Genomic DNA, 27,674 nt, shown 5'->3' with positions numbered 1-27,674 from the left:
GTCTCATTGAATGCTTGTTTGATTATCCCATTCAATTGCTACTTTCCTTAGTGTTTGGAAGCGTAGAGATATCTCCACCTACCCTATGACCAATCCTGTGCTCTTAAGGATGATACCAAATAACACTTCAGGATAGAAAACAAATTCAGTCTTTGGACACAAAGATATCTTAGAGATGTTGGACTTGTGTGTGTGTTTCCTAGCAAGGACACTTGCAATGATTACAAAGATTCAGGACCCAGGCTGTTTCTAGATATCTCTCAGAGCTCACAAAAGACACTTACAAAAGACAACAAAGGATAATAGCATGTAACCCACCACATACAGTAATCTGATATATTTGTGGTGTAAGACATATTTACATAACTTTATTAAATCTAATGTTGCTAAAAGGATTTACTTTTTAGTTTCATATCTTTTTGGGGGGAATTTATATGACTTTCATAAGCCTTTCACAAATAACTACTAAACAAAAATGTACAGAAAGGCTTTGTTAACTTCGCTTTCTACTGTATGACTTTAATGTTATCTATAATAACATGAGAAGTTGGAATTCGGAAGCAGAGCCAGTGGAATGCAGACTAAACTCCAATCTGCTCAGTTGCTTTCTGTAGCTCTGCCAACTGCAAAGTCCTTTCCTGTCTTCCCGCCTATGAAAGTTAGCACAAACCCAAGCATTCTTTTCTAAACTTCTATTGTCTCTTTGTCTCTCATCAAAACCACCAAAAGACTGTTGAGCAGGAAGAAATAAAAATGAGAACATCCATCTATAGACTTAATTCCAAGTGCCCCGCCTTGTTGAGATGCTCCCCCCACCCCGTTTCTGGGTAAATACAGCTCTCCTCTGGTTGTCTTTCATTTTACTTTTATTATGCTGTCTAGAAGAAAATGAGTATTGTCTCTCTAAACAATATTAAAGAGTACTAAATCTAAGACTAACCTATCAATGAAAGAAATAAAAATAGTACAGTGAAACTCATGGTCATACAAGGAAAAGAAAACAACAGACTCGAGATTCTGATTTAACAGGCATCAGAGTGAGACCTGCCACAGTGTCACTTGGCAGGACCAGCACACTTTCACTTCTCATCTCCACTTACATTTTGTTCTGTTCAGTGGTTTATTTGCTTGCTTGATATGGGGCTTCAACATATAAATCAGGCTGGTCTCAAAGTCATAATTTTCCTGCCTTGTCTCATGAATACTCGAAGTATAGGCAAGTTATACCATGGATAGCATCACACAATGGTTCTACGGCCTAAGTTTTCCAAATGTAGCATCTTTACATAAATTGTCAAACACTATACAGCTTCTTCTTTAGTGCAGAAGCAAACAGACATTTTTCAATAGTAATAGGTTCAGAAAACACTTTAGCCTTGAAACCATACATTTGCTTTGACCTTGAATATCTGAGGTTTTAAAATACATGTACAGAGTAGAAAACTATGGGACTTTATAAAGTTTATAGACTATAAAAGTTTTATTATAGCTCATATATAAAAATTATAAGAATGTATACTTGTAAATATTTATATTAAGAATAACTATAAAATATTTTAGACATCAATAAAATAAGTCTGAAACCCCTTATTGGCTTAAAACATTCATACCTTAAATATTAGATATGAATAAATTCATAACTATATCAGTAACAGACTTTCAGATAATTAGAATGCATTCCTCCAATAGAATTTTATATTTTACAACTCTATAGCAAAGTTGGATTAAAAATAATAAAGAATACAGCTTTGTTTTTTAAGACAATGTCTCAAACTCTTGACCTCATACTCCAGACCTCTGCATGATAGGCTTACCAACGTGCTCTACCATCCTGGATGAGAATAGCCTTAAACTGACTGAGGTACCTTGAGGGACTTTACAGGCCTTTTCTCCATTCCATCTTGGGTAGCTCATTAAAAACCTGGCTTTGCAGTTCTCAGCTCAGAATCACAGAGATCTGTCTAAGAGCAAGCAATAGACTCCAGACTCTTCTGGTTTTAAGCAAACCTGTTTTCCAACCAAGGAAATATCTTGGGTATAGAGACACAGAGATATCTCCCTCCATCTCAGCCCTTAAGTACTCAGAGCATGCTGGATATTGGAGTGCTGTATTAAAGCTGCTGGATTCAGCAGGTAAAAACCACAAAGTATTAAGTTAAACTCAAACTGCATATAAGCAAATGTGAAATGCATGTGTATCCCATGTGATATTTAGAACACATTTAATACAAACATCATTCATGGCCTCTGAATTATAACTCAACAAGGTATTCAACATTTACCTTGCAATTCTACTCTCCACTGGAAAGCTGGCTGCAGTGCAAGCAGACCCTTTGTACCTGATGTGAGTCATATAGTCCTGAAGGTTCCAAGGATTGGATATGTTCTCTCTCTCATTTGAGCTTTGCCTAAATACATTTTATTTCACATCTGCACACTGTGGTGTTAGCATTGTTCATACCTAAGTCCCTTGTAAAGATGGAAAATGATTTATTTATAATTCCTACCATATTTGTATACTATAAACCAAAAATTACAGTACGTTGAGAAGGAAATATTCCTGACCAAGGACACAGACTGAAGTTCCTCCTCTACCCGTCATCCATCTATGAGCAAGAATCTGTATTCTTTGGAGCTTGGGGAGCTTGACTTTCACAACCTCTATAGTTTCACCATCTTAGATTTCCAGGATCCTTTGAAAATTGAATGTTTCATCTTTTTAGTGGCTAAACTGGGTTCATTTATATATATTTTAGAAGCAAAGCTTACAGCTACATCATAAAGAACACTGAAGTTCTCCCTATGAGACTGTCTTTATATTTTCTAGACTCACTAACTTGTACAGACAAGCTGATGTCACTTTCACCTCATACTATCGTCCTACTTCAGACTTCCGTGTAGGGTTGCAAATGGCACACCATGCCTCTAGTGATGATAACCGTTATACTTAATTCAAATGTATCTATTTAAAAATATGCCTGCAGACTAATGGCATACCTTAGATAATTTCAAAAATGTATAGTTGTATTTGAAAACACATTATTTTGCTGCTTTCTCACACATAAGTTTAAAATTTTTGTTTGATTTTTACATTGTGTACAAACATGTGTCCACATGCACACATGTATGCAGGCCAGAAAAGGGTTTCAGATCCCTTGGACCTGGCATTACAGGTGGCTGTCCCCTGTCCAATAGGGATGTTGGAAAACAAACTCAGGTCCTCTGCAAGGTCTTTTAAATGCTGAGCTATCTCTCTATCTCCTAGCAACAATTTTAAATATCTGTGACTACCTGGAAAGCTAGTAATGAATCATATTTATTCCAAACAACCCCAAAGCAATTGTCAGACTTAACTTAATCACCTACATGAGACCTCAAAAATAAAACTATAAAGTAGTCACGGGTCTGATGACAGCTATGTGTGCACAAAAGACAATTGTAACTTCTCTATGAGAGTCTCCAAATGTTGTACAAATCCCATCTCTTTGTATAAAGAATGACTAGGAGCCAAGCATCTTGCCTTCCACTTTAACTAGCTTGTTGCTACTAGCATAATAACAAATGCTTTTCTCCAGCTAAGTGCTGTGCTCTGTCAAAATGTAGATGCCAGGCACTCACTTTAAGTGCTTAAGTAACATGTACTTGGAGAAAACACTTGATCACTAATATTAGGCATACAACTTAAAATTAAGTAATTTCAGATTTGCCACAAGGCATGAATAATAATTCTACATGATTTCCCATAAAATAGAGGACCTCAGTTAAATCTGAAGTTTAAATTCCAATTTGGAACATAATTACAAATTTATCTGAAGTATTTTTGTTTAGCAAACATCACAATCTTATTTGAACTACCTAATAGCCAGCTTATTACGTTCTTTGGGGGTTTTGTTTCCTTAATTTTCTGAAGGGAATTTCATACATGAATGTTATATTTATATCATCTTCATCCCTCCTTTTCTCTTCCCATACCTCCCAATCCCTCTCAAATTCATGTCTGCCTTTTTAATTATTGTTACATATATGCATATATTGTTACATATACATATGCATATGCATATATATATATTACATGCACACACACAGACACACACAATCTATGAAGGACATAGCCTACTAAGACCATTCAGTGTTGCTCATATATACATATGTTTAGGACTGGCTATCTTGTACTTTGTTTTCTGTCTCTCAGCAGCAAACAATTACTGAAGGTCTTCATCGAAGGGTGGGGACTTGGGAAACTCCCCCCATGTCAACTGATGTTACCTTTTATGCAGATCTTGTTTAGGCAGCAATATTACTGAAATTTCATGGGTGCAACTTTCCTGCAATGTCTAGAAGACACTGTCTAGCAGTAGGTACCTTGTTCCTCTGTCTCTTAGAACCTTTCTTCCCTCTCTTTCGTGAATTTCCCTGAGCCTTTGGTATAGGAGTTACATTATAGATGCATCAACTGTGGCTGAGTATGCCAGTTGTCTGTTTGGACTTAAGGCCTGCTCAATAGGAGGGAAATTATATCGTACACTGTAAATCTAGTCTAGTCAACTATCTGTGACTGGAGCAGTAATAGACTCTAGAAGACAACCTACTACTACTGTTCTCCTAAACTAATACAATAATATAATCTGTATTGTAAATAGTTGTCATTTCGTCTAACCCCCTCTCCCGCCCCCCCCCCCTTCTGAGACCAAGTTTCTCTGTGTAACCTTGGCCATCCTAGACTTGATTTATAGGCCAGGGTAGCCTTGAACTCACAGTGATCTGCCTGCCTCTGTCTCCCTTAGTTGTCTTTTCTTATACCCACAGATAGGTGTAGTTCTTACCCCCATTAAAGAAGTTTCTTCTTGTAATTGATGGACATTTTCACAGAGATCCACACTGGTCAAAACGCAGAGCTTACATCTTTTCTCTAAAACATTTGTTTGGTTTTTATTGTCATCCTATAGCTGAGAGGTTAGACGCATGACAGCCCATGAAGAGAAAAGTAAGTCTATGTGTCTGTGTGTGTGTGTATGAGAGTGCATGCATGTTCTCCTAAGTACAGCACACATGTGGAGATTAGAGGAAAAACTCAAGTGTCAGCCCCTTCCTTTTACCTTGCATGAGGCATTGTCTGTTGTCACTCTGTACCAGGCTAGCTGACACAAAAATTCCTGTGGATTCTCTGGGCTCCACCTCCCATTTCTTTTTAAGAGCACTGTGGTTACAGCCTCGCCCTACAGCAACAGCTTTTCACACAAGTTCTTGTTGTTCAACCTCAGCTTAGTCTTGTATGCAAAAGCCTTAGCTCCTGAAAGCTCTCCCAGCTCCAGATGAGTCTTTTCCAGCCATCAGTTTGTTTGTTTGTTTGTTTGTTTGTTTTACCATCAACGTCCATATCAAAATCACTTCCAAACTATTAGAAGTATGAAAACACCCAATCCGTAAATATTAACACTTTAAATACCTGTGAGTAATTTAGGAGGAGTCCGCTTAATAAAATATTCCTTTCTTTCACTTCCCTTGCTAATGCCCGAATCCACATCAGGCTCTCCAGCTTCTGAGTGAGCGGCACCAGTGTGAAATCAAGGCAGTGCACCTGCAAACATAAGCACAGTGAAGAGTGATGCTCAAATCACAACTGCGATGTTCTCTTAATCTTGTTAATACAGGTTACTAATCTGTAATGTCCTTTAGGCAATAAATGCTTTATACATGAATAACTTATCCCTTTTAAATATGAGGTAAATAGTCAAGAAGAATATTAATTTTAGATACACCAAGATAGCAAAGATATTTTCTTCAAGGCTGCCAAATACAAATAGCCAAAACACTAAGAATGTAACATTTATATAATTCTTGGTTGTTTCATGGTTCTTTTTGCTCTAGGTAGTTTACTGTATATATGTATAATATTACAAATATATATGTAAAAAAATAAAAAATATTTAATGAAAAAGAAATAAACTCTAACATTCTGTTGCAAATCATACCAGTTATATAAAAATACAATTCCAGTAATTCAGTTTAACTCATGAACTACAACAAGGTTCGCTATTTAATAGCCTATGAAAACTAATAAAAGTCAAAGGAAGTAAATACATACAGTATTTTAGAATATCTGATATCTCTAATAAAGAATTTGCTGTTGTTATAATAAGCCCAGGGCATTTTTCTATAGAACATTGTTTCCGGCAATATCAGTATTCTAGAAAATATGCCAATTTAGTGAGGAGGGACTCAGTTATCTCTAAGGAGCTGGCCACTGGGAGTTTGACCATGCTCCAATGAGTATATGGGCAACACAAAATAGACTTGGTGTATTTTTTTTTTTTTTGAGGAGGGTATAAGGGTAGGAGGTTGAATCTGGAAGGAATAAGAAGTTAGTGGTCAGGATGCATTGTGTGAAATTCCCAAATAATCAATAAAAACATTGTTAGAAAAGTAAATTAATTAAAATAAAAACAAGTAATTAAGATTCAAAGGATCACAGAGTGATGCTTGCTTATTTTTCTAAATTATTATAGTTTTTCCAAGATAATTTGTTAAATGGAAACATAGCAAATTACTCTTATAGGAAACTGCCTAATTCAGTGGTTCTCAACCTGTGGGTAGCCATCCCTTTGTAGGTTGAACAACCCTCTCATAGGGTTGCCTAAGACCATGGAAAAACACAAATGTTTATATCACCATTCATAACAGCAGTAAAATTACAATTGTGAAACAGCAACAAAATAACTTTATTGTTGGAGGGTCACCGCAACGTTAGGATCTGAGTTAAAGGGTCACAGCATTAAGAAGGTTGAGAACCACTGGCAGAAATGATGCAAAGAACACTAATAAACATGTGTGTTCTTTTAAAATACCTAATTTAAATGTTTTTTTCAGAGTTATAAGTTTCCCTTTACGTATGCTTGCTAAGCAGAAACATTTTAAAGCTTACCCTACCTTCATGCCCCTATGTGGGTATTACCCTTCCACCCTGCTCACACAAAGAGAAATACATTTCATACCAAACATACATTTTATTATGTTTCTTCTATACCATACAGGGATGAATTTATCCATCTTAACATTGAATTTGTTTTTCTAAGTAAAATTATTTATATGAAACTTTTTATTTGTTATTGCTGGAGATTAAGCCTAGGGCTTCACACACAGCTAACATGCATACAACTATTGAGCTTTGTTCCAGCTCCTACAATGCTCATTTTAAAAAGACATACAATATTTTTAACACATATTAGGTTCAATAGATATTCAATAAGTGTTTTAGAACTTGTCATTAATACAGTTAATTGAAAATATGTATATATAGCTATTTCACATCATAAGTACAATTATATGGCAAAGAAAAAACTTTAAAATGACATTCCACAGCGAATCTAAGCAAAAAAAGGAGAAAATTTTTCAAGAAAATTAAAAGCAGAAAAGCTTTCCCGTGAGCTAACCAGCTGCTGTGTAAGGGGAGGAGAATATGGCTCTGGAAACATGGACCCTTCCTTCCTATCCCTGCTTCCCTGTCACCATATAGGTAGAACTTCAACTTCTTTATGAGGCAATGCAGCTCATGATAAGAATAACTGCTATCTAATGAGCTGCAACATGCTAGACTACACTGCTTGACTTTCCACCAGTGTAGTCTAGCTTGTAAATCGATGGGTGGTACCCAGGCCCTCGGTGCCCACCAGCTATAGCAAGATATACTGGTTCCCACTTAGAAGTCCTATAAAGGGTGGTTCACCAACCAGAGACTCTTTCATATCATCGATGAATCTACATCTACAAAGTCTCCTTCCTATGGATTTGCAATATTTAAGTAAACTGGACTTGGAGATCAGTTTGCAAACAAAAAACAAGCTAACTTACCAGACTGTAGACAATTGTGGATATTACAGTCATAGACAGAACTTAAAGTCAGGGAGCTGGCTAAGGGGTCAGGTCCTCTCCTCAGTAATGCTGCCGGAGACTGTACACCTTGGTACTAAGTCACCTTGCCTGAAAGACCACTGCAGAATGATGCTGAAGGCGTCAAAGTATGATGAAACTTTTAAATCTTTCTAAGTACCAGTATCACATAGACACTATACAATTCTGCTGGTTACATGTCACCCATAATTAATGAGTGAACTAAGAAATGGCTTATGTGTTTAACCTTGGACAGCTCCATGGGTGGCAAGGGCTCTGGCTCCCAGGGTTTACACAAAGCCATCTGCACCTCCTGTCTCCTATACTCAATCCCACATATGCTTTAGATTTCTAGAGTGACCAGCTAATATATCACTAGCCCCAGAAGACTTCCAATTAATTTTTAATAATTTAAAATGTGATTTTCATTAATCTCTAAGGACAGGTACATTTGCTAAAGTAACAGAACTAAATATTTAGTATAATAAAACTCCAGTTTACCACTCTTAATTCCATTGTTCATGCTTCCAGGAAGCCCAGAGAGTGAAGTCAAGATTTGTGGTCTGAGGGGAAAGAGACTGTTTATTTGACTAACAAAAAAACTTAATTTCTGGAGTTCTAATGTATCCAAATAACACATTGCTGAAATCCAACAAAAGTGTAAGGAATTGGTCAAGGAAATAAGTACTGGTAATTATCAAATAAATGACTTAGAAGAAAACAGATTGAGACCCGTGAGTTTGACACAATAGATACTATAAAATGACCCACATGTGTACAGAAAGTAAACTGGGTAGATTAGGCTCAGCAAAGCAAAACATGACTTTCCAAGAATGCACAGGCTATATCTATCAGCTGGTAACAGTGGCCAGCTGCTAAGCAGATCAAAGCAGCATTTATCACCAGGATCAGAAGAACTCTTCAAAAACTTTTAACTTGCTTCAACTATTTAAGAATTATATGAAACATATTAATGAAATTATTTTAGTTCTGTGAACTGTATTTCAATAAAAGAGAATAAGAGCATGAACAAGCATCTCACACTGAACTGCCTCACTCAGAGCAAATCTCAATGTCTTCATGAAGGTCAAGATAGAATTTTGATAAATGGGCACAAATTAAGTTACCAACTAGCAGGGAAGCGCAGACTAAATGCAGAACAACTGCTTTTCAAATCTCTACAAGCCACCACATATCCTAGAAGACTGGGGAAATGATCACTTCCGACAAAATATAATAAATTTAAGAAATCTGCATGAACACTTTAACCATACAAAAGATTTTGCATTTTCTTTTGACTTTAATATTTTTAAGAATAAGTGTTTTATAAAAGTACTAATGATATATTGGAGTGCACAATTATTTTTCACACCTTCACTTGAAAAAGCAAAAGGACAGAACCAAAACTGTATTTTAAACAGTCAGAAGAAAAAATTCAAAGTTTCCACTACAATTGCTAAGATTAATTTTCCTTCCAATTATTTCACAAAGTGCTCTGCATTATAAAAACATAATCTTAGGGCTGGAGAGTTATCACTGTGGTGAAACATATACGCATCTCTTGCAGATGACCTGGGTTCTGTTCCCAGAACCAACGGGGAACGGTTAGCAACAGCCTATAACTTTTCCTCTAGAGGATCCCATTCTGGCTCCTCATCTTCACAGGTAGCTGCACGCACATGTGGGTGTGTGTACACACACATGAGAAAGAAAGAGAGAGAGAGAGAGAGAGAGGGAGGGAGGCAGGCAGACAGAGGCCTAAGAGAGAAATATGTTAAATAGGTCTTAAACTTTATATATATGGGTGTTTCCCCTGCATGCATGTTTGTGCACCATTTGCATACAGTGCCCAAGGAGGCCGGAAGTGGACACAGATTCTCTACAACTAGAATTACATGTTGTTTAAAGCCGCTACGTGGGTGCTTGGAATAAAAGCTGGGTCCTCTGAAAAAGAGGCCAATGAATTTAGCCACTGAGCTAGCTTTCCCACACACTATCTTTTTTTTTTAGAACATAGTTTTGCCCCTAACCTATAATAAAATAATCCTATGCATTATACACAACTACAGTAATTATCAACACAGATAGATCATCTGTAATAAACAAGTTAAAAGCAATACTAGTGATTGATACGAGGCATTTTATATATAAATAACGTCAACATTCATTTTACTTTCTTCCTACAGAAATCTTCCAGAAAATATAAACTGCCAAAGTATGAAGTTATAAGTGTGTGAGTGTTCAAGGGTTTTCCATATCACATGTACTCAAATGTCCCTCCTTTCTTGGTAGGTTAGGCCTTGGAAATCTTGCCTTAGAAAATAAAACCATTGTTAAGTCAGAGTGTATTTAATATAGCTACTCCCAGATATTGCAGCTCAGCCTCACCACTCTCTGAAGAGTGTCAGTCACTTACCCTCATGGCAGATGCATATTGAAGAGAAATATGCTGCCAACACTGAGGGCATGGCACTGCAGTATCAATGGTGCACTGAGACAAAAAATCCAAAACTCAAGGATGAGTTTTTACTGAGTCAATAACCAACTCTAAATAGCCATAAAAAGTTTAAAACTATTGTGTCCAAGTGTCTTAAGTTAAAAATAAAAAATAGTGTTCCAGAAAAAAAATTATCTTAAGTTGCAGCAATCTGCATATTATTTGTGACTTCCCAAAATTTTGTTTTTTATCATGAAACTTAAAAGTTGTCTGTAGATGAACTGGATAAGCATTGTCTGATTTTTTTTGTAAGATGATTAATTTTTTGAAGTTCATTCATCAGTGAAAGAGGCTGCATGTATTTCCTCCATCAACTACAAAGCCCACTACACACCACCTTGAACTTGTACGAAAAGATGCAGGTATATCTATACTTGTAAATAGTTTTTACTTATATGCTGAGCTAATATAATTCAAAATAATTATAACATCAAATGGGCTTTCCAAAAGATAATGTATCTTGATTATAGTGAGAAAACCCATTTTTTTTCAAACCTCAGAAACCCACAAGGCAGGCACATAGTATCTGTAAGCAGTACTTAGAAAGCCTCTGCAAGCATTCTGAGTCTTCATCCAAAGTGCAAGTGGACCCATCAAGTAACTTCAAGCATTACAATATCCCAAATATATAAAGAACTCAAGAAACTAGAAATCAAAAACTGAATTTAGCCCACAACCGGCTGACTCCATCCTTCTGGGTCTTAGCACAGGCAGGATACTAGGGCACAACAACAGCCTAACTTCTTTCAACTAATCCCAACAACTCCATAATAAGTTCACCAACCTTTAACACATGAGCCTTTGAAGGGCATTGCAGATGGGAACAGCAATACACACTGTCTGACTGTCCTGCCCTACAGCAAGAGCTCATAGAGCTTGCAGCACCCCAGCCAGATATTAGCACACTAGGCAGGAATGATCTGCCAATTCCCCAGTTACTTCTCATTTGAGAATTTTCTAGAATGAGAATAATGTTTTATTAAATTATTTTTAAGATCCCATTTTCATCTAATGATTCAGGTTTCAATTACCCAAAGAAGACAAGCATTGACATTATTAATGCCATGTGTCTCCTGTGGTGAGGCAGACTGAGTGCTAGGCTTACTCCTGAACTGAGGATAATGGTTTTTATGACAATCAACTCTCACAACTGCTGTGAGAATTAAAGGGGGTCATTTATTTTTAAAAGAGAACGGTGACTCATTTCTTCACCCATCAATAAGTGTCTGTTATGACTAATGTTGACATAATTGCATTAATAATACGCATTAGCAGGTAACATTTGTTAGGAGGGTTCTGAGAGTTACAAATGGAGAATTCCATCTTTGCCAAATGTGAACAGCAAGAAACACAAGATCGCCATTGAACTCTATCGCTTCAGCATGCCTGGAACTCAATCCTAGTCATCCACACTCTGAAGAGGGTTGGCAGTGGTGCTCTCCAGTGCTCTCTCTCTCTCTCTCTCTCTCTCTCTCTCTCTCTCTCTCTCTCTCTCTCTCTCTCTCTCTCTCTCTCTCTCTGCATATTCTAGATGAGTATTCTGTCCCGAGGACTCAACAATGTGTATGTGACAATGACATGACTGTATTAGGTGGCACCATTCACAAATAAGAGGTCTCCAGTAACGATGGGGGTAAAGCGGAGGGCATTGATAAAACTTGCTGTGCTCCACCTTAGCAGTGACTCAAATGAAGTCTTAGCTTCAGAATCCTATAAAATAAATCCTCTGGTGCCTGGAAAATTGAATTATATTCTGCTTTTAAAGGGATCACATGTGCAATTGTTGCAAACAGCATTCCAGTCTAAGCATGTTCGCCAAGAGTAGCACTTTGCACTGACTCCATCACCTTCCCACATATTTATAAAAAGCCATTCAGAGTCTTAGAAAACTGCAAAAATAATCTATTTTTAGGTCACTTCATATTCTTATCCTCGGGGAGGAGTACTTAGGTTTGGTAATGTTCTTACCATGTTCCTGTCTCTGCTAGAGAGTCAGTTCAAAGTCCATGGGTGCTTTGAATTTCTGTTTCTTTGGCTGGTTTTATCCTGTTTTAGTTTTCAGAATATAAAATATTGCAAAAAAAATGGTTCAAAAAATCATAGCCTATAATTCAGACATATAAGACTTGGTAAAGTCATTGACATATTAAATAATAATATATTTATATGTAATACATGTACATACTATATTTAGTGCCATTATATAAAATGCAAGATTTAAAAAATATTAAAATTCAAATATTAATGAAACAAAATATACATCAAACTTGTCATTATGTGAAATCTTCTTTCGTTTTGTTTGGTTTGGTTTGGTTTTTTGTTTGTTTGTTTGTTTGTTTGTTTTTGTTTTTCAAGACAGTTTCTCCGTGTAGCCTTGGCTGTCCTAGACTTGCGTTGTAGACCAGGCTGGCCTCGAACTCGCAGAGGTCCACCTGCTCCTGCTCCCTGAGTGATGGGATTACAGGTGTGTGACACTGATCCCAGCTATGGGAAATATTCTTAAGTATACTGTGACAAAAATACTAGGATTATCACCTGGGCACCCAGCCTTCAAAACAAAAAGATCCTTCTTGAATGTTTTCTACCTTGCTATCAGGTCCCAGTTTTATGGAACATAAAATTAAAAAGCTACATCTCTCTCCCATTTACTATAATACCAATCTTCATTTCCTTGCTTTCATATGTATTTCTTTTCTTTTTGTTTATTTGTTTTATTTCTTGAGATTGGGGGGGGGGTGTCTCACTATGTAGCCCTGGCGGGCCAAAAAGTCTCTATATATACCAGGTTGGCCTCAAACTCACAGGGATATGCCTGTCTCTACCTCCCAAGTGCTAGAACTAAAGATGTGTACCCGACACGCTTAAATACTTTCTGATTCATCATCTGCCCAACTCCGCTAAACCTGAGCTGCTGTGGCAGGAAAACCCATTATTTCGTTATTTCTTAGAGCATTATTAAGAAGTTTCTTCTAAATAAACCAAATTCATCAAGGCAACACTTCTCAACCTCTGGGTCATGACCTGCAGTGGTCGGATATCAGATATCCTGTTATCAAATATTTATATTACAATTCATAACAGAAGCAAAATCACAGCTATGAAGTAAAAAGGAAATGATTTTATTGTTGGGGAGGGGTGTCAGGCCAACATGAGGAACTGAAGTAAAGGGTTGTCGCAGCACCAGGAAGGATGAGACTCAGTGCATCAAAGGCCCCTCTGCTTTGTCTAACCCATTCTTTGTATTGCATTCAGAGTTTCAAGTTAGCAATCCAACCTTGGCTCTTAGCTATTTGTGTAGCCCTTCTCCTTCAGACCCACCCACCAGTTCTCTCCAGCTCTAACCACTCCTCGCTACTCTATCATGAGGGATGATGTTCTTCTGACACGTCAGAGCTGGACCTCTGCTCAGTGTGCACTTCTCAGCAGGCTAAGCAGTCAATTCTCCTAATACCTCTCTAGACACGCTAAACATTAGAGCTGTGTTTCTTCGCAGTTCACCTACACCTCCTTGTTCTCTCAAGTAGTCATTGATTCCTTATCTACCACTTATTTAAATGGGAAAGAACACAGGAATTCTTGAGCTGTTATCAACTATAGCATTTCCATAGTTACTGTGGTCGCTAAAATAAATATTTTAAAATCCCCATTTAAAAAAATTTAAAAGATAAGTACAATTATATCTGTACTTAACTGAGATAAAAATAATATGGGAACTTATCTAGAATAAAATGCCACAACTCCTTCAAAATGGATGACTTTTTTTTAAAGGAAGTAGCTATAAAGCAAAATGTAAGCATTTCAAAAGATTTTTTCACACAGATGTTTAGTAAACACTATATGAATCTCTATCATTAAAAAGTCAAGTAGTACAAAGGACAGTTCACTGGAGGTGACTAATAGATTTTTCTCTATTATTTACACAGAATTATAAGAGGGATCAGGAACATGGACTTTATCATTGAGATATTCATTTTCAAAAACTAATGCCCAAGACAGGTATACAAAAATCGCCTGGTAGGAAGAACTGATTAATTTTATAACTACTTTCAATAGAGAGGTGGTGGGAAGGTAATAAAAAAAAAAAAACAAAAAACAAAAGGAAACAGCTAGGATTATCCTTAAAAGCATGCACACATTGTGAAAATAAGAGAATAAGAATGATGAAAACAAAAGAAAAATAATTCATAAGTCTTTGTCGGTTGCAAAAGTGGCTTGAAAATGGCATTTCAGCCAGGCATGACAGCACATGCCTTTAATCCAAGCACTTGGGCAGCAGAGGCATTCAGATATCCAACTCACAGTTGGAGGCCACCCTGGTCTACAGAGTGAGTTCCAGGATAGACTCTTGAGAAAGAAAGAAAGAAAGAAAGAAAATGAGAAAGAAATGAAGGAAGGAAGGAAAGTAGGAAAGAAAGAGGGAGGGAGGGACGGAAGGAGGGAGGAAAAGAAAAGAAAGGAAAAAGAAAAAAGAAGAAGAAACAGGCATGCCACTGCACCTGATTCATATTAAACATGGCTGGTACAATGACAACTGCTCTACATTTGAAATATACACAGTGGAGAGAATTGAAATGTGAAATGATTATACAACATGCTGCTGTTTAGAAATGGAAAATATTTTAAAAAGAAAATCCCCTTAGATGCAAAAAGGGCATAATATCTTTTTGTGGATAAATACTATTCGGAACTGAAGGTCATAGACACTAAGCAGCTCGGACAGGTTAAAGTGTGCTAGAACTAGTACCCATACCTGGGGCATTAACTCCAGATTCAGAAGCCCTACCACGTTAGTCACATGAGAATATAATTAACTTTCTTAACTAAACAAGATTAACTCAAGTAATGTACACAATTAAATAGTGTATGCAAAGTCAGGTTCCATATGTTTATATCATTTATATTATATTAAATGTTAAGCAAGTATAACATATAAGTTTAACAATATTTAAAATGTGTAGTAGTTTTGCAAAGAATCATTAAGGTAGGGTTTTATTAAAGCTCATTTCATTATTTAAATAGAAGACAATAGCACAAAAGCATCAAGGTAGAGAAACTCTCAAGCACATTTTTGTTTGTGGTATATACATTTATTAAGAGTAAAAAAGCATTTACCTAGAGCAAATGCCTCAAAGCACAGAGTGCCTCCACAGCCTGGGTAGATCATTACTGTATCATTCTCTCTAATCACAAAGAGAATAGTTACTAGGGAAAACATACACACATTATCTCTTCTCAATCCCTGTGCAGTTTTAAGCTAAATTATCTACTAAAATATGAAACCAGAAAGCTAGAGTGCAGCTACCACAATACGTCAAATAAATAAGTGGCATGGCAATGGCTAACATGTTAAACACAATTCTTCCACTGGATCAAGCATTTTTTTTTTTTTAATGAATGACAAAGTCAATCATCCAATTCTTCCTAGAGCTAGCATCAATATAATCTCCTTAGCAAAGCAGTCACTTTTATGTTCTTCATTGCTTTATTGGCCTTACTGCTTCACATGTCAGTTTTCAAACCGATTAACTAGGATCACACTGGCAAAAATAATTGCAAATTGTTTTGCGCACTGAACCAAGCTGACTAGCCTAGTGAAAATGGGAAATAATTAGGAAATCCTAAATCTGTGCTTAATTATAAAAATGTACTTATAAAAATTAGAAAATGTCCTCTAAGTTCCATTCTGCTTCAGACTTCATTAGGCCACCACTGTACCTAAAAAAAAAGGAATGCTCTCCTTTAAGAGGATTAACAGTAGGAAGGTTTATCTATGAGAATCCTTTCTCTATACACCACCAGTTGATGTTCATCACAATTAATCTTTGTCCATTTCGATCCTACAACATAAGCTTTCCGCTCACCATGTAGCCATAAGCAAAGATCTAAAATTATAGCAACACAGCCACTTCTCTCCGTTTAACACCCCTCATAAAAATGACTTCAGCCTGCCCCTCATCTTTGTGTTAGAAACTAATTCCTTTATTACCACACATGTAAAAGGCTCCAAGGGAAGTCTTTAACCAGTATTTATCTAGGTTTTATTATTGACTTAGGCAGGAAATACCTGAGACCTACTGTATCAGCACAAGACAAGAATTTGTAAAACTTGTACAAGTAATTCCACTTCTGCTGAAGTGGTACGCAGGCAGGAAAGAGAAAGCCAATACATTCAAGTAGAAATTATAAATACTTAACATGGAATGCAAAGAAAATACTTCAGAAGGAAAAGCAGAAGTGTTCACAAGGTTACAAAAGCAATGCAACTGAGACTGCAGCGGAACCAGGACTACCCCAAGGCCAGCCAGTGGTGAGCTCCCAAGCTGCAAAAACCACTGCAAACAACAACAGTCATCTAGAGACAGGAAGCAAACAGACTGACACATAACCCCAGTGAGAGACACTAGGAGGGAAAGCGCTCTCCTTTGCACGTTGTTGTGAAAGAACTTGTACCTTGACAACACAGATCTTCAGACTAGGAATGACAGGCTTAACAGCAGAAAATGTACCAAGTGAGCAGTCAAGTAAAAGGAGAGAAGTAAAAAAAGCAAAAAGTAAAAGAGCCATGTCTAGAATCTGGTGGGAAAAGTTACAAGATCGTGGATTTTTATAGCTTAAATTCAGGAAAGGCCTCATGACTGTGAAGCTAAAATAAGAAGCCATTATACTTAAAAGAGGCCCTGCCCTATTTTCCAATTGGCATTTGGTCTTTATTAGGTAGGAACATTGGATACATCTATGTGTATATATGTATATTTTTAATCTTTTTTCCATTATTTAACACATTCATGAAAGCATCAAAGTAGCAAGTGTATATTTTGTACAGCACACTGGATTGATTCTGTTCCTGGGGCTGCCACTGAGGGCTGTGGAACCTTCTGGAAACAATTTACTTCTCTGTGACAGCTTCCTCACATGTAAAGTATCAAGTGTCAATGGCTGATGGTTTTCTGGGCTTTTTATAAGTTATTGTATTATTTGCTGACATGTTAAAATATTAAATATTTTAACTATTTTCAAGACCTCACATTCTGATCTGTTATACCTAAAAACTATTTCCTACCAACAACAACTAAGCTAGGTTTAATACCTTTGAAGCCTTAATTATGTTTTTCCAACACTAAAATTCTATCTGATACTTTATAATTTTTGTAAGAGTGAACTCACAAAGTTTCCCATTTCATCTAACACCAATAAAACTGTACACTGCCAATGCAAGGTGGAGCCCCTGTGTGAGAGAACTATAGTAAAATTATTTTTCTATTAAAGAAGTACGCACATGATTTTACTAAGTAATACTGAGCTTGCTCTACTTCTCAAGTTTGAACTCCCATTCATAAATGTGTTGCCTAATTTTCCACAATTTTGACAGCTAGTGATTCATTTGATGCTTAGAGGATTCATTCCTACATACTGAAGAATTAAGCTTTAAATCATATGCTGTCCACTCTCTAAAGAATGTTTTGTGGAAACACAGCCTGGAAAGATAGGATTCCTACCGAGCTTTTCAGACATATGTGTATTGTGAGAGTTTTACCAGATCTATAACAGCTCTTTGACCATGTCTCCATCTCAGTTCACAGTCTTAGTCCCTTTTATTCTTGTTTCATTTAAATGGAAGCCAATGATTTCCTATGTGATCTTAATATTGAATTTACTTTTTTATGAAATTACTTTTTAGATTTTCAAATGCTGTATTTCTAGATATATGTCTGTTATTATTGAAGTAGTAAGTGCAAACAAAATAAGAAAATAAAAGCTGATGGCTGTGTGTATGCCCTATGTTCATATTTCTTGTATAAGGGTACCGTGAAAGGAACTTTCAGATAATCCTCTAAGCAGCAGCCATCTGACGAAGGAAGTCAGATATACATGGCCCCCAACTGAGACTGTCTACTTCGGACATTTCTTTTCCACCAGGGTGTGGCAGCACCCTGCACTTAGTAGAAACCAAACACTGAATTCTGATCTTCTTAACTAGTGCTAGGATACTCTCTCTGATACTACACAGTGAGTGTCAGTGTCCAGCTAGCTACACTATCCTGAGGGAAAATCACCTACATACTCCACAGCGTAAGCTGCTTAACCACAGTGTTACGTATGTTATGGATGTCAAATGTATTGTCATCATAAGATGGGCTTCTTGGAATGTATAATAAACCAACTGTAAGTTGTGGAGCATTTATATCATACAGTCTAAGAAGGCACAAAAAACAACTTCAGTTAACTCATAAAAAGCTAGGACCCCTTATAGGCTAGACTAAGCAGCATCAGATATCATATTTGAAGAAAGAAAACAGCCAGTGTAATAAACAATGAACTTTACTCATAACAAGATAATAGCCAAAAATATAGGGAACATACAAAGTCAGCTCTCCACAAAGAAGGAAAGGAAGCACAAACCACCTCCACCAGGGCAATGTTCTCCCCAGTCCCCATCCCTAGTCCTGAAGGAAGAGATGTAACAGGAACTGGTCCATGGGCCATGAGGAGAGATGCAGGAGCAGTCCAGACTGTGAAAATGTAGGCTCAGATATACAGGGGGAGGAAGTCCCCCTCAGGCACAGTCATAGGGGAGGGGAGTGAGGGGAAAATGGGAGGGAGGGAAGAATGGGAGGATACAAGGGATGGGATAACCATTGAGATGTAACAAGAATAAATTAATAAAAAAAAGGGAAAAAAATAAAACAAGGCAGTAAACGAAACAAACAAACAAAAAAACCAACAACAACAAAAGAAAATGTAGGCTCAGGGGTAACCCATGACCCTGAAGCTCAAGATCGTCTATAGGCACCATGGAGAGAACACCATAAGAAGGAATCACACGAAACTGCCTGGGTAAAAGACAACACAGGTATTTAAAAGTAAACAGCTGACCAAAGTAGTGGCTGTGGCAGGATCATGTAATTAGCACATTGTGATGGTTTGAAAGAAAACGCCCCAGAGTATGTGAGAAAGTTATATCCCTGGAGGGGGAGACCTGGTGGCACTCAGAGGAAGAACAGCAGGTTACCAAGAAGAGACTTGATACCCCATGAGCATATACAGGGGGAGGTAATCCCCCTCAGGAACAGTCATAGGGGAGGGGAATAATGGGAAAATGGGAGGGAGGGAAGAATGGGAGGATACAAGGGATGGGATAAACATTGAGATGTAACAAGAATAAATTAATAAAAAAAAGGGAAAAAAATAAAACAAGGCAGTAAACGAAACAAACAAACAAAAAAACCAACAACAACAAAAGAAAATGTAGGCTCAGGGGTAACCCATGACCCTGAAGTTCAAGATCATCTATAGGCACCATGGAGAGAACACCGTAAGAAGGAATCACACGAAACTGCCTGGGTAAAAGACAACACAGGTATTTAAAAGTAAACAGCTGACCAAAGTAGTGGCTGTGGCAGGATCATGTAATTAGCACATTGTGATGGTTTGAAAGAAAACGCCCCAGAGTATGTGAGAAAGTCATATCCCTGGAGGGGGAGACCTGGTGGCACTCAGAGGAAGAACAGCAGGTTACCAAGAAGAGACTTGATACCCCATGAGCATATACAGGGGGAGGTAATCCCCCTCAGGAACAGTCATAGGGGAGGGGAATAATGGGAAAATGGGAGGGAGGGAAGAATGGGAGGATACAAGGGATGGGATAAACATTGAGATGTAACAAGAATAAATTAATAAATAAAAAAATTTTTAAAAATGACATAAAAAAAAAAGAATGAACCCCCCCCCCCCCCCCGTGGGTTCCATAGGGAGTGGCACTATTTGGAGATGTGGCCTTGCTTTGTTGGAGGAAGTGTGTGACGGGGGCCGGGGGGGCAGGCTTTGGGGTCTGAGAAGCTCAAGTCAGGCATAGGGGCTCACTATTACTTTCTACTGCCTGGAGATGCAGATGTAGAACTCTCAGCTCCCTCTCCAGCACCATGCAGGCTGCCACGCTTTCCGCCATGACAATAATGATCTAAATCTCTGACCTGTAAGCCAGCCCCAACTAAATGTTGTCCTTTATAAGAGCTGCTGTGGTCAGCTAGGCAGTGGTGGTGCACACCTTTAATTCCAGAGGGATTCTGATCTCTCTGAGTTCAAGGCCAGCTTGATCTACAGAATGAGTTCCGGGACAGCCAGGACTACACAGGAAAACCTTGTCTCAAGCCAAACACACTCACAAAACGAGTTGTCTTGGTCATGGCGTCTCTTCACAGCAGTAAAACCTTATCTAACACACAGATGTTCCTGATCTGAGCATAAGAATGAACAGTGACAGTAGAAGCCAGGGCCCCGATAAGACAAACATCTCTAGCTGAAAAAGTAAACAACCACGCCTGTGTGGTCACATTAGTACCTAGGATTTAGGAACGCAAGCATTGGAAGTGTGATCACCCAGCACCAGCAGAACAATAATAGGTAGAAATTACCCAAAACCTGCTGACTTCTGGGGGAAATCCAGGACTGACACTGTTGGAGCAGAGTTTGTTTTCCAGAGCACACAGCAGGTGGCTGTGAGCCACCTGAAATGCCATATTGAGAGGCATCCAAAGCACGTAGTACACATAATTAAAAATAAAACCAATATTTAATAAATCAAAGAGGATGTAAACAAACTCCTAAATAAAAACACAAAAGTACAGCAAACAGAATTGTGAAAAGACAATAAAGGACATGAAAAGGAACCCAATAAATAAATTAAAATACTAAAAAATAAAATTAAAATTTTAGAAATGAAAATCTCAAGTCTTAAAAATAATAGGGCCTTAGGAAAAAAAACTCCCCGATACAATGTATAAGGAAAGGACAGGCATATGGCACACATTTACAAGAGAAAATGTCATGGAAATAGGAGAAAAACTTCAGAGTAAAAGTGCCAATGTTAATCAACAAAATCATAGCAGAAAATTTCCAAATCTATGATGAGAGATGACCATGCATATTCAATAGGCACAGATAAGACCAGAGAAATGCCTCTCCATACTGTAGTCTAATTAAGACCCTAAGCACAGGAACAAAGAAAACATACTGAAATTTGCAAGATGGATAGACAAAGTCACATATGAAATCAAGCTCATCAGAATTCCAGCAGACTTCTCAACAGGAACTCTCACTCTAACTCATGGAATGTGGCCCACCAATTAGCATAACCACGATGGGTGAGCCCTTGAGGACTTTACAATGTTATGGAGGATTACTCTGCTTGTTGTTTTTGTGGCCATCATATTCCTCATAATCTATGAATCGTATGAGAACTCTATGGAGGCTGCCAGTCTCTCAGTGGGTAGTATACTGGAATGCACGATAACAATGTTTGACCTCTTTCAGGCACTGCTGCTGGAGCAGACAAATGACTCAACAACCACCCTTGGAAAGAACCTAGAAAGGTAGAATGTTAGCAATGACCACTCCCTTTAGAAAGAATTTGTAAAAGTAGATTGTCTAGAAAGTTAGGTTAAGATGTTTTGGTCAGTGGCTCAGATATAGAAAATCGTGAGGAACCATTTGAAACTCAAAAAGGCACATTCTTTTTAAAATATATTTTATTAATTTATTCATATTACATCTCACATGTTATCCCATCCCTTGTATCCTCCCATTCCTCCCTCCATCCCTCTTCCTCCCTACTCTCCTCCCCTGTGACTATGACTGGGGGGGAGCCGTCCTCCTCCTGATTATGATCCTAGGGTAGCAAGTCTCTTCTTGGTAGCCTGTTATCCTTCCTCTGAGTGCCACCAGGCTTCCCCATCCAGGGGACGTGGTCAAATATGGGTCACCAGAGTTAAAGTCAGTCCCCACTCTCCACTGAACTGTGGAGAATGTCCTGTCCATTGGCTAGATCTGGGTAGGGGTTTGACGTTTACTGCACATATTGTCCTTGACTGGTGCCATAATTTGAGCAGGAACCCTGGCCCAGATCTGCCCATCATAATGTTCTTCTTGTAGGTTTCTAGGACCCTCTGGATCCTTCTATTTCCCCATTCTCCCATACTTCTCTCACCTAGAGTCCCAATAGGAAGTCTTCCCCTCTATCCCACTTTCCTGGTAAGCAAAGGCTTTCATGAGACATGTCCCTTGGGCTAGTGTCCAGATATAAGTGAGTATATACCATTTGACTCTTTCTGCTTCTGGGTTAACTCACTCATTATGATCATTTCTAGCTCAATCCATTTGTCCACAAATTTCGGGAAATCCTTGTTTTTAATAGCTGAGTAGTATTCCATAGTGTATATGTACCACAGTTTCTTTATCCATTCTTCTACTGATGGACACTTAGGCTGTTTCCATGTTCTGGCTATTATGAATAAGGTTGCTATGAACATGACTGAGCAAATGTTCTTGCTGTGTGCTGGAGCATCTTCTGGGTGTATTCCAAGGAGTGGCACACTCTTAATAGTAGAGCCAGGGACTTTTTGAAGTTGCCAGGCAACAATAGCCAAAATCAGCACTTGTTGATGTGACTCTCTTGCTGAAGCTGGACTGGTGGTCAGGTGATGATTACTTTTTTGTTCCTATTTTTGCCCTCAGCTTCATGATATGCTTTAATAAAAACTGTTAATGAGTACATGTGCACTTTGAGGATTTAAGGTAGAAATAGCTCATAGTTTTTTATATAAAAGTTTAAACTTGTGATTCGTTTAAGATTTTTCTAAGATTACTTTTTAAGATAATTGATTCTTTCTTTGTAACCACAAATTGCAGCCTGCCAGTAAAGAGAACCTGGATGAAAAAAATTACCTCGTTTGCTTACACTTCATTAATCTATCACAAGTTGCTTAGTTACAAATGTATGTGGGTTCTTGGCAATAATTTGTTTTTCACATTTGTTTCTCACCCATAATACATAAAATATTTAATCATGTGAGGGTATTGGGGAACATTTTTTCTGCATATACTCATTGTAATTGTTCACTTAAATAAAAATAGAATGTAACCACATTGTGATTTTTGTACTGCTTGAAAGATTTGGCTGGGATGTATAAGCTGTGGGAGAAAAAAAAATAAGTTGTTGGAACTCACTCATTTGAGTTTACTCCACCCACCCAATATGTATATATTGTGTATATATGTATATGTGTATGTATGTAAAATGGTTGGAGCTTGTTCTTTGGAATTTGCTCTATCCACCCAATGTGCATATGTGTGTGTTTCTGCATGCACTTATACATGTATGGATGTGTGTGTGTGTGTGTGTGTGTGTGTGTGTGTGTGTGTGTGTGGAAACTTGTTGAAGCTTGTTGTAACTTGCTTGTTGAAGCTTGTCTTGCTTCATCCATCGAGTGTGTGTGTGTGTGTGTGTGTGTGTGTGTGTGTGTGTGCGCGCGCGTGCGTGTGTTTATGGTCTTTTTTCTCCTGTTTTCCTTTTCTCTTGTTGCTGGCAATATGCCCCCATTGGTTACAATCAGTTCCAGCCTGGAGAGCCAAGCCTTTTACCCTCAGTTGGCTGGGTAATCAGTCACTGGTTACAAGCAGTATTGGCCCCATCACAAATTCTATGCCCCATTCAGTTTACCCTGTGGTGTTGAAGCTGGACTTCAACAAGAAATATACCTGATTATCAAAGACAAATGCTTCCTTGTGAAAAATAATGCAAATGGCATACCAACACAAATAGATGCAGAGAGTGAGCAGGTGTCCCTGTTTTAACATCTGACAAAATGACAGTCTTAGAAAAGATACCAAAGGTTACTTCATAAGATGAAGGGAACAGGCTGGAGAGTTAGGAGCTCAGCAGTTAAAAGCACTGACTGTTCTTCCAAAAGTCCTGAGCTCAATATCCAGCAACCGCATGGTGGCTCACAACCATCAAATCTATAATGACATCTGATGTGTATTTCTGGCATTTATACATACATGCAGATAGAGCACTCAAATACATAAGAATACATAAATAAGTAAATCTTTTAAAAAAGGTTAAAGGAACAACCCATCAAGAAAGTACAACAACTCTAAATATATATGCAACATACACTGACATACACATTTCATTCAAAAAACACTCTATATGTAAAGTATTTATAAATAAACTGCAACACAACAATGGTGAGTTGGTGAGACTCTTTAATAGCCCAATCTCATGAACAGATGGGTCATTCCAAAAAGAAGCAAGTGAAAAAGCATCTTAGTTAAATGCGGCCTAGATGAAATGGACCTGACAGATAGCAACAGAAAAATCTATGCAAATATTGCAGAATATACAATCTTTTCAATAGTTTATGTAACTATCTCTAAAATAGACTGTATAATAGAATGCAAGGCAAGTCTTAGCAAGCATAGGAAGCTGAAATAATTTCTTATATTTTCTACTTCATCATAACGAAGTAAAATTAGAAGTCAATAGTGAGGGAAATCAGCAACAGGAAAATTCAGACTCATGGAGATTAAACATGGTATGGATTGAGGAATGGGGCATCAAGGAAAACAAGATGTAAAATTGAAAATGTCTCAAAGCAGAAAATAAAGACACTACATATAAAACCTGTTATGTACACTGAAAGCAGTCCTTAAAGTACCTATGTTTAAAAGTATAAGATAGACTTAGGATTTTAGAATATCTGAAAAAATGGCAATCTAGAAGAGATAAAAAGCCAAATCCTAAATCAGCACATGAAAGAAATAATAAAGGTTATGGCATAAATTAACAAAATGGAAGTGAACAAATATAAATAATCAATAAACTAGAATCCTTAAAATGTTAGATAATCCCTTAGCCAAACTACCCAAAAGAAATAGAAGATCAAAATTAATAAAATTAGAGAATAAAGAGTAAAAATGACAAGAGATACCGATAAAATTCAGAAAATTATTAGTGCTATTAAACTGAAAAGCCTAAAAGAATTGAATGAATTTCCATACTATACAGCTTACCAAAATTAAACCAAGAAGGCATAAACAATTTAAACAGATCTATAGCAAGCAATGAAACAGAAACTTCAAAAAAAAAAAATGCCTTAAAAAACAGTGCAGAGCCACATGTACTCACTGTTGAATCCTACCAGATGTGCCAAGAACTAATGCCATGCTTCTCTAACCACTTCATACACTAGAGAGGGGAGCAACACAACCACAGGTTTTATGAAGCCAATATTATAGATATCAAAACCAGATAAACACACAGAAACAAAACCAAAACTGTATGCCAAGTTCCCATATGAGCACAGATGCAAAATTCTCAATAAAATACTTGCAAATCAAATTGAAGAACACGTCGGAAAAACCATTCATTTCTCCCAATTAGTTACAACCCAGAGATGTAAAGACTTCAATACATACTAGTCAACAAATATAAAACATCACACAAACTGACTTAAGTGTAGAAATCACATGAATGTGGCTTCCACAAAGTCAAGGATCCGTTTATTGTGAAAAGCTCTTAAGAAATTAGGATTAGAAGGAATGTACCTCGACATGATAATATTCTATAAAGAATAACAAACTTACAGTCACCATTATGCTAAATGGGAAAAACTCAAAGCATTTGGACTATAAAATTCAGAACCAGCCGAGACTGCTGACTTTCTCTATTCTTATTCATGTGAATGTCCAAGATTTTAGCGAAGAATTAGGACTGGAAAGGAATAAAGCAAATGCACATAAGAAAGCAGCAAGATGGCATGATCTTCTTCTACATGGGAAACAGTAAGGATTCTAAAAGGTAACTCTTAGAACTAATGAACACTTTCAGCAAAGTAGCAGGATACAGCAACAGCATAGAAAATTCAGTAGCAATGACGCATAACAATAATAAACATACTGAGAAAATATCAGAAACGCAATTCTAATCACAAGACCTTCAAAACTAATACTTTGGAAGAAACCTGCCTAAGGAACTGAAAGACCTCTACAGTGAAATTTTTTAATAATGGACAAAAACAATCTAAAGAAGAAACTACAAGATTTGGAAAGATTTCCCATGGCAATAGATTGGCAGAATTGAGACTGTACACATGTTTACTGGAAACATTGTATAAAATTCCAATGACAGTGATATTTTTATGAAACTGGAAAAACCCTAAAATTCATAAGAAAGCATAACAGATTGAGTAGCTAAAGTATTTCTAAGAAAAAAGAACAACGCTGTAGATAATCCACTCCTGGCTTCAAGATATATAGGGTCACATTCATAAAAGCACTAAAAGCAGCGCAGAAAGCACTGGGATAATCACAGACACATGGATCAATACAGTCGAGTGGAGAACCCAGAAGCAAGTGCACACAGTCCCAGCCAAGACACCTAACTTTGACAAAGATATATAAAAAAATCATAGGACAAAGTTTTGTGAATAATGGTTCTGGAAATATGGGAAGGCACACACATATAAGAATGAGCCTAGATCCCCATCTCTCACCCTGAATAAAGCGCAACTCCAAACCCATCAAAGATCTTAACATGAGATGTGAAATGAGGAAGCTGTTAGAGGAAAATGCTCAAAAATATAGATAGACAAGACTTTCTCACAGTAGTCCTCCAAAGGATTAAATCAGTCTCAGAAAGACAAGTCTTATGTTTTCTCTTTTCTTTGGATCCCAGATTTTGTAGAGATGCATAAAATCATGTGAATATTTAGGAAAACAAGAGGAGAAGCCTAATTGCCTAAGAGACAAAGTCAACTAATTGGAGTAGAGAGGAGTGGGGAGAAAAAGAAGGGTCAGAACAGGAGTGAGGTGAAAGCAAATTATGTAATGATATAAAAATATCATGTGAAACTTGCTATTATGTACAATGCCTATTCACCAACACAAAATACAGAAATCATACTTTAAAAGAAAATTCAAATATAGTCTTACATAATTTTTGATAGAGAAAGCACTAATTTTAACATGTATTTAAGACATTTTTGCTATCATAAACTACCTAAATTGTGAATGCTTTCATATGACTAATCTATAATAGAGTCTTTTATTCCAAATAGGGAATATTCTTCTAGTGAGAGATATACTTGTTATCAGACAATGTGTTTCTATTGGTCATAACTAAAAGGCTGTATGGAACAACAAATGTCACTAAAAATGCACACAAAACGCACACAGCACTGTGAGTTATTCTACCCAATATTGGTTTCCTACATTTAATACAAACATCTGATTTTAATCAATTGGCCAATATTTACAACAATCTCTGACTTATTGTAAAAATATGCAGTTAAATATACCAAAATGAAGATTTTTAGGTAGATCAAAGTAATGCTAGCTTCCAACATGGGGGAGGAGGGCAATTGATCACACCATTGGCTAAAGGCAATTAGCATTTGATTGCTCTAATAATGTCATACGTGTAGTGTGACCACACAGCAGAGCTGGTCCCAAT

The 27,674-nt window shown here is 37.2% G+C and overlaps 1 protein-coding gene across 2 annotated transcripts in view; it reads right to left on the bottom strand.

Annotated features, from left to right (window-relative positions):
* Positions 1-27,674, bottom strand: part of Crppa (CDP-L-ribitol pyrophosphorylase A) — a 242,465-nt gene that overhangs the window by 92,158 nt on the left and 122,633 nt on the right. For both annotated transcript variants that reach the window (XM_051145035.1, XM_051145043.1), the window contains one exon: positions 5,447-5,578. In XM_051145035.1, the coding sequence (XP_051000992.1) occupies positions 5,447-5,578 (132 nt within the window). The remainder of the gene's footprint in view (positions 1-5,446; positions 5,579-27,674) is intronic.

This window comes from Acomys russatus, chromosome 1, assembly GCF_903995435.1.
Source record: "Acomys russatus chromosome 1, mAcoRus1.1, whole genome shotgun sequence".
In the NCBI taxonomy this organism is placed as follows: Eukaryota; Metazoa; Chordata; class Mammalia; order Rodentia; family Muridae; genus Acomys; species Acomys russatus.
The sequence above is the reverse complement of the archived record's forward strand: the minus strand, read 5'-3'. Positions and strand labels throughout refer to the sequence as shown.